Below are 15116 nucleotides of genomic sequence, written 5' to 3' on the forward strand. Positions count from 1 at the left end.
CACACGGGCGGGGCGTCGGGCGGTCACGTGACGCGGGAGAGGCCCGGCAAGGCCCGAGGAGGAGCTCGGCCGCCGCCATTTTCCTGCGGCGCCCAGTGCGTGTCCCTGTCCCCGGCCGGGCGGGCGCGCAGGGGGAGGGGACGGCGGCCGGGGGAGGGGGGCGGGAGGAGGAGGAGGAGGAGGGGTCCCTGCTCGGGTGACAGGTCCGTCCCTGAGGGCGGAGCGGGGGCCGCCTGCGGCACGGCGGGGTGAGGAGCCCGCGCAGCTCCATCCCCCCGGCGACTCCTCCCGTCCCGGCCCCTGAGGAGGGAGCGGAGCCGCGCTCGGTTCCAGCGCCGCCAGCGAACCCGCCATGTCCGGCCAAAGCCTCACCGACCGCATCACGGCGGCGCAGCACAGCGTGACCGGCTCGGCCGTCTCGAAAACCGTGTGCAAGGCCACGACCCACGAGGTCATGGGCCCCAAGAAAAAGCACCTGGACTGTGAGTACCGGGAGGCGACGGCGGCCCGAGGGATCTCCCCGAGCGTCCCGCCGAGAAGCGGGATTGCCCGGCCTGTCCCGGGGTCCCGCTGCGGGGCTACCGCCCATCCCACCGGCCTCGTGGGGACGGGGAAGCCTCCTCAGGCGGAGGAGCTCAGGGTTTCAGCACAGGGCATACCCGGAGGGCGGGGGCGTAGGGTCGGGGACGTGGCGATGGAGAGCTTGGGAGAGGCTGTTCAGTGTATGTGCTCTCCGAAAGGGGCCTTGCCAGCTCTTCCTGATACACAGGGCCCCGGACAATGTGAGCTTACGAAGGACAGGACCTGCCCCATACCCCTTTCTTTGGGAGAGAGAGAGAACCACGGAGGCCAGGCAGAGGAATGGGCTGCAATTTCCTTACTAATTGATCTCATTTGCGTCGTGCTAGGGCAGCACTCCCCCATTCTCTAGAGGAGGTGCAGGAGTTTCAGGAAGGAATAGCTGATCAGTTGTCTTAATTATTTTCCAGGTAATCAGGGAAAAAAAAAATCCTTCTTTAATAATTATGTAGATCTTCCATGTAGGAAAATATGTGAAACGACTTTTTGAAAGGAGAAGGCAGATCTCTCTCAGTAGGGATGTTCTTAGTCTTCTTTCTAGTCTGTCCCATTCAGTTGGGAAGATGTATCTAAGAGGACTTCTTTAGAACTCGAGTACCTGATCTTAACATACCATACAGGGTCTGGCCATTTTTCAGCTTCTATTAAGAACAGATCAAAGGTGGGAAGGCTTAAAAGATTTTCTATCAGCTGTAATCCGTCCAGGTGATTATGAAGAGAATGATGAACACCAAAGTTCACATTAGTGTGTCTCCCACGAAGCTGTAAGGTCACAGGACTGAGGAAGTTCTTGATCTGAATACCTGATTGTCTTGCATCTGTTTATTCTAGGCCTTTTAAGTACAGCCTCCCCCACTCCCTTTAACTTTCCCAAATATATAATAAAAGATACTGGAGAGATTTGTGTGGCAATGCCTTCTATATGTGTGCTTTCTCCATTCCTCCCACCCACGTCTGCAGGAGAAGGTTGAGTCTTCGTGAGTCTTGAGTTTGTGCCTTCTGAATTGCTCTGTATCCAAATGAGCACTCCAGATGATAGTAGTAAGATTGTTTGTACTGTAGTTCTTTCTTCTTTCCACCAAAATGTGTGCATGTTAAAGGTTTAAGAAACTCTTGTTCTGCAAGTACCTGAGAGCAATGTGATTAATTTTTTAAGGTAGCCCCAAAACACCTACCTCTGTTTCTTTTTGGTAGTCTCTCATTCATTTCATCTTTTGGCTGAAGATGATAATAACTGAGTGGTCTTGTTAATTTTGGTTAGCTAAGGGTGTTAGAACACTGAGGAAATCTTTGGGCTTTGAGTTACTTATTGGCAGGTAGAGAAAACACCTTGTCATATGGCATATGTATGAAATCATGATGTTACTGAATTTCACATAGCAGAAGTGAGGCTTTCTGGAAAACAAACCTTGTCCGGTTTAGCCTGTAATAGTGCTAAAAGCACAGTTTCAGTAATAAGACATTTAGGAGCTGAATTATCTTGTGGTATAAGCTTCGTTGAAAAGAATATGAAGCTGGCCAGAAAACTGCTCCTCAAGTGGGGGTGTATGTGTGTAAAAGGGTGATGTTCTGAACAGGGCTGCTGGAAGACAACCTAATGGAGACCTCCAGTGTGCTGCTGCAGAAAGGTGCCTGGATTTCCTTAGAAAGCTGTCTGGTAGTTGCTGGATGAGAAGACCAATTCTGTTTCTTTTTTCTTCTCTAGACTGTCAGGAGTTTTACTTTCTGCCTCTCTCTGAGAATTCTTTTAGCAAAGCAAATAAAACTTGTTGTTGTTTTTTTTTTTTTTTTTAATTACTCCCTCTTTTTAGTGGTTAAAATAGATCATGGCTAGATGTTTTGTATGCTACCCTAATATGTTTGTTAGAAGTCTCTGTTCCTGGCATCAGGAAATGACACATGGTCTTGTATTTTGAACTTTTTCTTTGTTCATACCCTGTATGGTTGTATGCTTTAAAATAAATAATTTTTACACAAGCTGTGACTCAAGCCCCAGTTCTGAACTATTTGTGCATATCTTCCTTTTACAACCGTTTAGCTTGGTGAATCCTATGAACTGACATCTCATTGTAAATGACAAGTAATATACCGTCTTCATAGGCAGCATGCTGCCTTAATGTTTTTTCTTATTGTTTATTATGATAATACAGTTAAAACTTCACTATAGATTGTGTCCCGGGTGGGTGGATAAGTTGACTTTTCCTATACTGTCCTGTAATGAACTCTTAGTTTTGTATCATGTTCTGTAACCATGACATACATTCTTGTTACTGTATTTCTTGTACAGACCTCAAGATCTGACTGTCCTGTTACTGAAATTGTTTTTTCATTAAGCTTGAGCTCTCATGAACAGATTTAACTAGCTCAGCCTCATGTTAACCCATAAAAATGGAGAGAAGGCCAACATAGATACTTGTGAACATTATTATTCCTGTTCCTATTTATCTTGCTTTTGACAGTGTATGGAGTTTGAGAACTGAAATGCTCTTCATCCTAGGTTACCTCTATTTCCTTCAATGATGGTTATCTTAATCAAGGAAGGTAAAAGCGAATTCTTTTCTTAGCTCATGATGATTAAAATGCAATATACTTCGAAGACTGCTTTCTCTCCCATTACAAAGCTTAGTTGTTTGGTTTGAGGGAGAAAGAGTTCTAATTTACAGAGAAACATGGCTTATGATGGGTAGTAACATCATCTTGAGGCTGTATACTTGAGCCCATGATACTTTCTTTTTCTTCTGCTTTGAAGGTCCAGCCTTAGAGCTGGGTTAAGGATTCTGTTTGGTAATCTAAATGCTACTTTTGTTATGATGGTTTACTTGTTTTACAGTAATCAGGTTTAATAGCCTTGAAACCCTCAAAGCATAGTTCTTGAGTTTCTTGTACAGAAAACCTAGTTCCACTAGGACTTTGTCCCAGTTTTTACACCTATCTGAGTAGTGGGAGCTCTAAACTGGTTTGTGGGTTTAGCTTGCACTGAGACTGATACAACCCTTTCTTTGTAGTTAGCTTTTGGTCTCCACGTTGAGTGATAGATAGTGATGCTAAGAGCAAGTGCTTTAGGTTGTTGGAATATAAACGGTGCTGGAAAACTTGTTGTCAGATTTCACTCCTTCTCTACATGATTCTGAGAGGGAGGTGTGCTTCTGTATGTATGTATGTGTGATGGATAATTAATGTTAGGAATACCTGGATATACATTAATATTAGGAATATCTGAAGTTAATGCCAAGTAGATTTCACTGGGTTGGTTGAGTGAAACTTCTGTAGCAGCGATAGCTCAGTAGCATAAAAATGTTTGTGTACATGTGCATGTTGTGGAGTGTACTTAAAACAGCTTTGTTGTGATATGCATTTAGGGCTGGCCTCTTGAATGAGCGTGGCATAGTAACCCTATCTGCTTGTAGCTAATGGAGTAGCCCTCTTTAAAGGAGAATGTGGACGGGTGACTTGGAAGGAAGTTGTGATGCTGTAATTACCCATTCTTAACAGGAAATCTCTGTAATTAAGCCAGAGTGTAATTTCCTTGATTTCTTATTGTGAAAGAAAATATGTATTTTTAAGGAAGACAGTAGACCAGAACCCTGCCCTGTGCTGGGTAGGTGTCTGTGAGAATCTGTGTAAGTGAAAGTAAACTTGAAGGAGTTTTTTGGGAACTTAGTTCCTAAACCACTAGTGTCAGCTGCTTTGGTTTTGTCTAGAGGCTACTACTAGGACAGAGAAAAGTCCAGCTAAAGACTTGCTTGATGTCTGTGCTGGGGACAGCTTCTGTTCCAAAATGAGATGGTACAAAGCGTGTAACTTGTGGAACTGAGGGACAAGGATTCTTGCTTTTCCCGGAATCACCCAAGACATTTGTAGAAAAGCTGGGAAAACCAGCGTTGTAAGTGTTCACTTGCCTTTACATGCTCAAGTGTAACTGGCTGATGAGGTGAATTAACTCCTAGTTCTGTGGATACTGCTGTGTTCTCTAGAAGAAACAGATTATCCATATTCCTTTTATGGTATTGTAGTGCTTCAACAAACTCATATTTTGTCTCTGGTTTTGGCAGAATCACCTGAAGTTTCTTGCAGCTTTGTTTCCCGTTCTGTAATTGACTCAAATTTCTGGAGGCAATCGATTGTTATTTTTGCTTAGAAATGTTCTTTGTAACTAATTATTTCAAATACAGATAATTGCATTATTACAACTTTCTTTTGAAGTATTCAGTTTTCTCTCCGAGTTATTTCTCTGATTCCTTCATTTCTTCCTTTAGCCAACTTTCTTACTTTTTACAGGAATTCCTTTGGAATATTTGTTCCTGCCTTTTAGTAGACTATGAGAGCTATCATAGTCCTCCTGGCTGCCAGGGGGACAATTTTCTACTACAGCTGCTCATTTGCAGAAAGAATAGCCATGTAGTTGTGCAGCTGTTGTTTTATTTTACTTAGCCTGAAGCAGTATTCTGCTTGAGATGAAGTAAGAGGCAGGAGCTAAGGAGGAGAAGCTGTAGGACGCCTGCAATCAGCTTCCTGTGACTCTTCATACCGCCATTGTTTCCCATCAGCTATGATTATTCAGGTCTCATGTAACTTTGGGCTATAGCTCTAGTTGAGTTTGTTTTGTTTTGTTTTTTAATAGTGCAGTCATCTCTTGTATTTTCTAAAAGGGACGCTTGGGAGAAGCATTCTTTTGTAGTTCAGCCTGTGACCTAATGATCTATTTCAGTCTTCAGTTCCTAATCCTAAAATCAGTTTTTGATTTGTAGATGTGAAAGTTTTAAGTTGTCCCTAATGACTTGTCTCACAAAGTAGTGGTAGTTTGCATAATAATACAAGAGATGACTTAACCAACGTGGAATTTAAAGCTTCCCAACTTTGACGTTTGTTGCCTTATGTAAAGTACATGATTTGTTGATGATGGTAGAATTCTGAGAAAGTTCACTTACAAAATGTTACTGATGTCTTGCTCCCTCTGGAAAATGTAACATTATTTCTGAAGCAGAGACACCTTTTGAATTTGAAAGCTTAATTTATTGAACAGCTTCCTTAAATTGAAATTTCTCAGTACTGTTAAAATATTTTCACTCAAAGTATCTCACACATCAATTACTGCTTTAAAATAGCACATAGTAGCTTTACTACTGGTAGTATATGTGCACTTTTCTGTAAACTGTGAAGTAGCTGTTTTTTAAGCATCATAGAAGAAATCAGGTAAGAATTGTAATGACTTGTTTATAAAGTCTTGAAGCCCTTCATTGGGGCAGTTATTTAATATTTTCAAGTGGTTTGCAATACAAGTTTAAAGCAATATTCTCAAGTATGTGTCCTTTTGAGCATTTTAGCAAACTCTTCTGCTGCAAACTTTGCTTTTTGTTCATGAGTATGTGAATTTAACCATCTCGATTTTCTGTTGGTCAAAGTCAACTCTGGGAATAGTTGCAATTTGGAGCTTAATGTTATCTTGCAAAGACTTGGGTATAAGAGCGATTATATTACTGATTATATCTTCAGCCGGTTAAAAGTAACCAACAAGTAACTAACAAAAAAGAATGCAATCAAGTGGAAAGAAGCTTGTGTTGCTATACAATTGTTGGGTTTGGTGTTTTCTTTGCTCTTCTGGCTGTTTTCTCCTTTGTGAAATCTGATCATGAGTGGGTTATGAACTCTTAGTGGCTTCAAAGAAACTATATCCTTCAAAACTTGAAGAAGAAATATTGTTCTATTTTGTATTTCACCCCTAGTTTTATATCAGAGCTTTATCAACTGGCTGGTAGTTTCTAAACCTAAAAATAATGTTAGTAAATTCAGTACTAAGGTGTGGTAGGCTCACATCTACTAGCAGTAAATCCAAGTTATGAGTAATATGTCACAAATCGGGTATTGGGATTTCAGAAATTAGGGAATTAAGCTGTATTTAACTGTGTGAGAATAACTTAATGAAGTTAAGCGTTTCATGCAGATTTAGCAAATACGCTGGATTTTCTGATTGTGACTAAAAATCTCCTGTGCTATTTTGCTAAAGGAGCTTTATTAAAGTAATGCTTGTCTGGATCTTTTGCAATGTTATACAAGGGTAAATTAGGCTTTTATAAGTTTTACCTCAAAAGAGAGAGTGTAAATTAAGAAGATCTACATTCAAATTTGACTTGGGCATGTTAATTCACAGAATGAAGCATAAGACAATTTACTGGAGTTAACAGTGGTGACATAAAGAGAAATCCTGAGACTTTTATGCAGGTCATGACCTAAGTAGTCTAAATTAAAATAAATGGAAAAACCTCACAAAGTGAGAATTATGCTCATTCTGAGCTCTTCTTTATGCTTTCATTCACACCTGTGTTAATTCACTGAGTTCTCCTCATCATCTCCTTTTTTTTTTCCTGAAAAGATACTTTTGAAATCTTTTCTTGCTATCCTTTATTGCTTTCTCCCAAGCAAGCAGTCCTTCAGTCACAACATTCGTATGCTCCAGCAGCGATGCCATTCTAGCAGGACTGATTCTTTTGCTGATGTGGGAAGTGAGAAGTTTGCATGGGTTGAAACTGCTCTGGTATTTCACATATTTACTCTAAATATGGTGCCTGCAGTAGCTTAGCTATTCCAGTTGCTGGCTGTGTGTTATGACATCAACAAAGCATCTGCATTGTTTGTAACCTTTCTTGATTTTTTGAATAGTTAATTTAATAAAATTTAAAGCACAAATTGTGAATCCTTAATAACACTGTTTCCTAGTTAAATAATTAATGTATAAACAAATTTTCCATATTAATAACTTGTAAAAAATTGTATTCTTTTATCTATTTATAAAAAGGTGATAATGAGGTTCCTATAATTCCTTAATTACTTTAGTTCCAAAAAAAATGAACCCCAAACCAACCCAGGTATTCATCTGCACAGCATAAGTTTCTGAAGTTACTATAGTAAACTAGATTTCAGACTCAAAGTGGATAACATACAAAGTTTTAAATTAAACTCAGGTTACAAAGCTATAGATAGAGGTAAGCATGGTTTAAATACTTATTTTAAATTTAAAGGGAATAAAAAAAAGTCTTTGCTTTCAATCTGGCAGTCAATCCACTCAGAGCAGCCCTGGTTGTGATTTGTTACTTTATCTGCCAGAAAAGTTGAATGTCTTGGCTGTCAAAAGGTAGAAGTTGGTGTCTTCATGTTCCTTGGTGTTCTTAAGGGCTGCTTGTAACTTGCTTTCCTGTTGGTAGTGTTTGGGTTTTTCTGGGGTGGATACTGACCTTTAAAGTGACGTGAAGAGTTTCTGTAGCTCTCTTTTGCTGTTCAAGTCCGTGCTTTTTGTCTTTGGTTTAGTTTAGTGTACCATGTCCTCCTCTTCCCCACTTCTTCCTGTATGTTCAGAAGTTGCATCACCGTTTCACCTACATTTGCTTGCAGTTGCACTTGGTTTATTTGTTCACTCTTGCTGACAAATGGGTCAGTATTTAATTGGAAATAGGGTCACACTTGAATTTGCTTTATCCCCTTTCCTTCTCTCCCTGCCCAGTATTACCATAGTAATTTCAGCCAACATTACAACCTATTTTAAACTTTACGAATTTTTCTAATCAGCGACTCTGTATTCTAGATCTGACCTCATTTTTTGTGTGAAGTGTAAAACCTTGATTGAACTGTTGTGATGGTTAAGTCTCCATACAGGGAATAGTGGTGTTATTTGATCATGTTTAATTCTGTCCCCTTTTCTATTTGCTAGAAGCCGTTGGTGTTCATAATTCAGTATATATACTGTTATGGAGATATTTTAAATAACTTTCATTTAAAAATCAGTTTGTTAGGAATATTTACTTGATTATGCATTGCAGCCTCATACAGTTGTAGTTCCCAAAGCAATTCTTCATTTCTGGGTTGATGTAAAGCTGGCTTCAACAGTCTTGCTTACTCATGAAATACTTTAATTTTTCTGTCTCGCAAGGGGCACTTGAGTTTAATTTTTGTGTAAGTGGTTATGTCAGTTTGTAAGTTTTAGGGCTGAAATTCTGGTGTTTTACTTGCAATTACCTTTTATTCATCATGAACCACAGCTAATTCAAACCCTAGCTGCACATAAAAAAGAAAAATGTCTTTTTGAACAATATCCTTGTGTTCTTTTATTCTCTTCAGAAGTGAAGTTTCTTTACTGTTTAGAAATATACTGGAATCCTTAGGTAGATTTCAATTTTGAATAAACTTTCTGGATGTCTATGTCCCTTAGCTTTCATTGATACAGCCATGCTCTGATCAGATGGATGAAAAATGATTGAATTTGGATTTATTATCCTTTAAATCAGTTTTTCTGTTATATATTAATAACCTGTCTTATATTCATTAGGAATTATTTCTCCCTAGGGTGTTTGCATTTCAGTCATGATTGTTACAGTGCAGTACTGCAGAAAAAGATTTAGAGTATCAAAAATACACGTGAAGTGGATTTTAATCATAGGAATAAAAGAAAAAAATGAACCCAAAAATGAACAACTCTGCATTTATGGACTGTAGTTTTTTCTACTAATATGTCATGTATAGTAAGTTGTCACATTTGATTAGCATTTGAATGGAAAAGCTCAGGATGCACAACTCTTAGCTATAAGCTCTTTCACACACAGGGACTAGTACCCTGTTTGCTGGGCTTTGAGGATAAATGGTTATCTGGATACAGACTTTTATTTTTAGATTGATAATTAATAAGGAGCTAGCCCAAGCTTTTTTCCTGACCAGTCCGATTGAAATGCTTTGCCACTATGTAGCATCATTTAAGCCTATGAAATGTAACATAAATTAAATCAATTTCCAAGCAGATTATTTTGCATTAAAAGTCTGGAATATATGAAGTTTGTTTTGGTGCTGAATTTGGTGTGTAAGTGGATGGAAATCCAAAGAAGTTTTTGTATTACTTCTCAAATACTTGGGAACAGCATAGTTAATTTAACTTCTGAAATTTAGAATTTAATTGCTATGAATTTGAATTGAATATGCTTGGAATTTCATTGTTATGAATTTGAAGCTCATACATTTCTAGGGGCTGATTTTTCTCTCTGGTTTTGCTGGGTTTTTTTTTTTTCTTTTTGTTTACACATGGTTTATGAGTAGACTTTCTTCATATTTAATGATCTGTAAGATACAGTGAGTTGGAGGAGATGCTTTTGTCCTTATTTTAAACTGTTAATGAGGAGTCTTTGTAGACAGGAATGTGGTCAGCCTCTTGGTGTATACTAGGGCTGACACAAGATGTCTTAATGCATAGTTTTACCAGAGTTCCATGTTCATTTTAGCTCTCTGAGGTTTTAACCAATGAACAAACACTACTTTGAAGTAAAAGGAATAACTAACTTTTGCCTTTTTTTGAGCTTTTCTTATGAAACAGTTTAATTTTAAGGATAGAACCTGGCTGAAGATCTCTTTCCTTTTACTGAAAACTGAAAGGCAGATGTTATTTCCTACTTCTCTTGGCTTTAGTTTATCTTAGAGGCTGTTTGTGCTAGGGACATGTCTTTGTTCATGGTAAACAGAGAAATTCCCAGCTGAAAGCTGTGGATACTGAGGAGTTCTTTCTGTATACAATTCCACTTACCCATCCAGTTTCAGACTTAACAGTTTGAAACTCTCTGTTGGCTCTGAAAGTTTGTGAAACTTGATGACCACATGGTCACGAATGAAGGGCTCAGGAACAGTCTCTAAAAGTGAGGCATGAGGAAAAGAATTGATTTGGATTTATGAAACTCAGACGTAAGAGTGGTGTTGTAAAAAGGTTGTGTTCCCCTTGGTAAGGTCATCTGCTTTATCTATTGAAAATTGGTAATGCTTAGTGTATGGTCCTGGAAAAATTCAGCTTCCTTTTTACTCTGCATGTTAAATGAAGGTTGTTCCTGCACCATCTTAACCTCTTATCACAGCATATTTTAAAGTTTTTACTCTGAGCAGCTTTGACATGGTCTGTAAGGAATGGTTTTGTTGTGCCCTCGTAAAAAAGTGCTACTCAAATGTGTATTGAAGACGGACTTGGGATGAGCCAGGGTGAGTCTTGTTTGGTCAGAGAGCTCCAAATATCTCATGGGAGATGTTAGTCTAAATTGAAAAAGGAAATAAAAGCTAAATTAGGCAGGCATTTCCAACATTTCTATTAATAGAATGGAAGAATTTAGCTGTACTTTTGCTTGACTGCCTCCCTTCATGGAAGAGCTGCACACTCACAGTACATGAGTGTCAGTTGAAACAATTTTGTGGTGATATCTCTGTTTTTATGGATAGAGAGGGTTTTTTGGGTTGTTTTTTTAAGCTCTTGTGCTCTGCTTTATCCAGTTTTCTAACAGTTCGTGTCAAAACCTGATCCTGTTTTGGTCAAAAGAAAAGATGCAAAAGTGGCTGTCAGTAACAGATCTCCTTTAATTAGTTCACCTACTTATAAGTGCAAAAAGTGAAATAGATTGTATGGAATTGATGGAGCTTGCATTAAAGTGGCTGCAGAAGTGCTCTAAATCCATGCATCATGAACTTTCCCTGTTGCTTAAAATATGGTAGTTTATAAAGTAGTGACACTTTTTAAACCAAAATGACTAGAATTGTGCATGTCACCAAAAGCCTTGACATGGAAAGAGTAGTTTCTTGGTTGTGCTTCTTTCTCCTATTCCTGATGGGAAAAATTAAGATTAGTCTCACTTAGGAGTAGACAGAAGTCATATAAACGTCTGGTGTGCAGAGAAATTTTTTTTTTCAGTATAGAGAAAGATAAATCTCAGCCACATTGTGCAAAACTGTGTGCTCAGACTGTTTCATATAACACCAGGGAGTATAAAATTTAGTCTATTTGGTCTCTGAGATACCAGCTCAAGTACCCAACTGTGTAAACCTGTGCTGGCCTGTGTGATTTTCTGCCAGTCACTTTGTTAGGAGAAGGATGGTGTTTGATTTTCACTGAATTATAAATATTTGAAGTTTAAGAATTTGCTGCTTTGGTAGTTCAAATAATTCAGATACTTTGTCAGGAGTTTATTTTTTTTTCTTTAAGAAAATTCATTATATGATATAATAGACAAATAGTCTAAACTGATTTCCTCCTTGGTCTGTTAACTGAGATTTGGTAAGGACATTTTTGCAGCAACCTTTGGGCAAGTGTTTTTAGTTTCTAATCTTGAGGGTTACTATTTTGAGGTTGACCAGCTTCTTCTATAGAAACTTGAAGAAAAAAGTATTCCCTGTCAAACCTCCTTCATGAAGTCTATGTTTTGTTTGTCACTTATTAGTCCCATGATTCAACTGTCTTTGCCTTATTTTCCCCTCTTTTCAGGTTCTTCCACTTTTGTTGGGCTGGTTAGGTCATTGTTAATAAGCCTTTAAATCAGAACTACATGGAAACCTGTTAAGCTCTGTTTAGTCAGCTGTAAGTGATCATCTGACAGGACGCTGCTGTATGTATTTATGGAGAGACCCACAGAAAAGTAAGATACATAGATCCATACAAAACAGGAAATGCTGCTTAGCTGGATTGTAGTATGATGTGTGTGAAGTTTATTCGTAGTAAAAATCTGTGTTAAAGCTATCATCTGAGCAGGTTTTCTCCAATAGCTGACCATTGTTCTATTTATAAGGAAAAACATTTGCACTGTTTTGTAATAAACAGTACTCATTTTAAAAATTAAAATCATTTGGACTTGTTCTATTTATTTTATGCCAGAAAAGCACCATTTGCAGTAATTTTATATATTGGACTTTTGATACTATATTAAAACGAACCCGAATGAGTAATTTTTGAATCTATGATGTTGGAAGAACATGATGTAATAATCAAACCATTTTAGAATATGGCTTAAACCTTTTTGGTCTTAGGTGCAAAAATTTCCAAGTTTTTTTTTTCTTCCCTTTATCAGGTTAGTTTTGAAAATCTGTGTAAATAGATAGCAATAGAATGTGGAGTGTTTGGTTTTTAACCAGTATACTATAGGGGCAAAAGGACCTGTAATAGATGCTGGCACACCTTTAGACTCTCTTGACAGTACAGCTGTTTTGCACAACGTATTAGCATGGACTCTTGACAAAAGGAAGCCTACTTCCACACAATTACAAGTTTGGGTTTTGGTTGGGTGTTTTCCAGTATTTAACCAGACAGCCCAGTTTTTTCCAGTACTTAACCAGAAGCTGTAGAGGGTGATATCTACCAAGCATCAGATATACACATCTTCATTGGTAGCTTTGGCACTGATGGAGGAAGGCAAATACAGAGATATAACTCCTTTAACTTAAATACATGCTTCTTGACAGCTTCCAAAGGCATTCAGGAAAAATGTGCTATTCGTGCTCAGAGTTAGATTTTGTCCAGAAGGAAATCTAATTTCCAAAATCTTCTTTTAAGATGGGGGAGAATAACACACATTCCAAACAACTTTGCTGGAGTAAGACCTTTGAGCTACTGAAATGAGACAAGTATTGAAGTAGGAGAACCTCAGGTCAGATGGCTTTGGTTTTCTCCTGTCTTTAGTTTTGTCTATTAAACTAATTAAAGATGCTGCACCACTGTTCAAAGAGAAAATGTGAATTTCGTGTGTGTGAATAATTCCAAAGTTACAAAGGTCTTTGGAATGTTTTGGCTTAAAGATGTGTTCAGTGAGATGTGGTGGAAGGAAGTCAAGTTCGTGTTTATGCTCACTGGTTTCAGTTTCACTGTGCTCTAGTGTGATGGTACATCACTAATACAAAATTGCTTTCTGGTGCATCTTTTAGAATAAAGGGATGTGGAAGGTAAACATGTAAGAAACACCTAAATTACACTTGTGTAGATACTCTGTATATTTAGAAGACACATATCTTTAGATTCAGAAAGTGTGCTACAAGTGTTTACTGCCAAAACATGCAGTGTGTGAAGTCTGGTGTTTTCTCTGTTTGCTTCTCTGTAATGCAAGATCAAGGAAGTCACAGATGTTGGAAGTTGGCATGGGCTGAGAGAGCTGGAGTTGTTCAGTATGGATACAGGAAGGCTTTGGGGAGACCTCACTGCAGCCTTCCAGTACCTGAAGGGGGTTGTTAAAAGGGAGAGGGACATTTTATATAGGTAGATAATGACAGGACAAGGGGAAATGGCTTTAAACTGACAGAAGGTGGGTTTAAATTGCATACTATGAAGAAATTCTTTACTCAGAAGGTGGCGAAGCACTGTTGCCCAGAGAGTGCTGTGGTGGGGGTGTTGGAACTAGATGATCTTTAAGGTTCTTTCCAACATAAGCCATTCTATAGTTCTGTGATCAGTACTTTGACAGTCTTTGGGTGTAATTTTTAACAGATATTGTCTGAATGCCATGTGACCAGGTGAGCTAAAGTTGAGATTAGGAGTTCCTTGCAGGATTGAGGAGGGTTAGATACTGAAGCAAGCCCTAGTTATGTTACAGACTTATCTTCTCAAAAAGTTGTCTTGCTGCAGAACTCCTGTAGAGGTGTGCTCATTGAGAATTTCTGTTTGGTGGTGTCCTCTGTTAACAAAATGGGTTACTTGTTCCAGTGGGCAGGGCTACAGTAATGTTGCTGTACCACTGCTAGCAAGGTGCCAGGTAAGGCATTTGTTGGTACTATGCCTGCATCCAGGAGGTATCCAGAGCAATCTGCAAGGATTGGATATGTGCTATTGGCAGTACAACAGCAGCTTGTACATGTATTTCACAAGCCTTATTTTAAAAATATGTCTGTTAGCACAATTTGTTTTTTGCTTTATGGAGGTTTAATGACTATAGAACATTTACAGGTTCTTTGAAGCAGAAAGAGAGGGCTTTAAGTGCATACTATAACCAAAATTTTACAGTATGCAAATGGTTTGGGCACTATTCCTGTCAGAGACACAGAACTGTGTGATAACATTCGATGTGTACACAGTGATGAAGAGACACGAGGTTTAATATCTCTTGCATCACATACTGATCTCTCATCTATCTATAAACCATGTTATATACCTTCTCTATGCATCTTAAGGTGAAATCATAGGATACTGTATGCAGGCTGCTTGAAATACCTTCATGCTTCCATAGTATATAAAAGCAGTGTTAAAGCTATGCAATTTTCAAAACAATTAGTTTTCATCAGAGTTAAAATGTTCCACCTAATGCAGTTCATCGTGCTTCCACCCATCCACTATAGTGTGACTATTCACACTATAAATATGATATTGGATACTTAGATATTATTATTAATTATTATAATATTTAATATATTAATTTAATATGATACACTAACATATTAATTTTTTTTCAATCTCAAACCAATGGCTGGCTGTCATTCAAAATCAAAGCTGCCCAGCCACCTGTGCTAATATATTCTTAAACAGCAGTGTTCATAGAGAACCCTTAGGGTATGTACCTGCTTTGTCACTTGTCAGAACCTGAAATGGGGTGCATCCTCAAGTGTTTGCAGCTATGTACTCTGGAAATACTGACAATCTTGAACAAAGAACTATTCATAATTTTATTCATGAATGCATTGAAATTAGCATATGATCAGTGAAAAAGAATATTGGTTTCTCCCTGGTTTAATTAGGCCAGTGGGTTAAATATTCAAATTGAATGTACAGCTTATGC

The 15116-nt window shown here is 38.4% G+C and overlaps 1 protein-coding gene across 11 annotated transcripts in view; it reads left to right on the forward strand.

Moving 5' to 3' along the window:
• The first annotated feature begins 94 nt into the window (after window positions 1-94).
• Window positions 95-15116, forward strand: part of PICALM (phosphatidylinositol binding clathrin assembly protein) — a 66500-nt gene continuing 51478 nt past the window's right edge. For 7 of the 11 annotated variants that reach the window (XM_088159266.1, XM_088159260.1, XM_088159262.1 and 4 more), the window contains exon 1: window positions 165-482. In XM_088159266.1, coding sequence (XP_088015392.1) covers window positions 353-482 — 130 coding nt within the window. In that variant the 5' untranslated portion in view covers window positions 165-352. Of the gene's footprint in view, window positions 483-15116 lie in introns of all 11 variants that reach the window. The other 4 variants (XM_014875731.2, XM_014875733.2, XM_014875734.2 and 1 more) reach the window with 2 other exon arrangements.

The sequence above is a fragment of the Sturnus vulgaris genome, chromosome 2, assembly GCF_052056855.1.
Source record: "Sturnus vulgaris isolate bStuVul1 chromosome 2, bStuVul1.hap1, whole genome shotgun sequence".
Lineage (NCBI taxonomy): Eukaryota > Metazoa > Chordata > Aves > Passeriformes > Sturnidae > Sturnus > Sturnus vulgaris.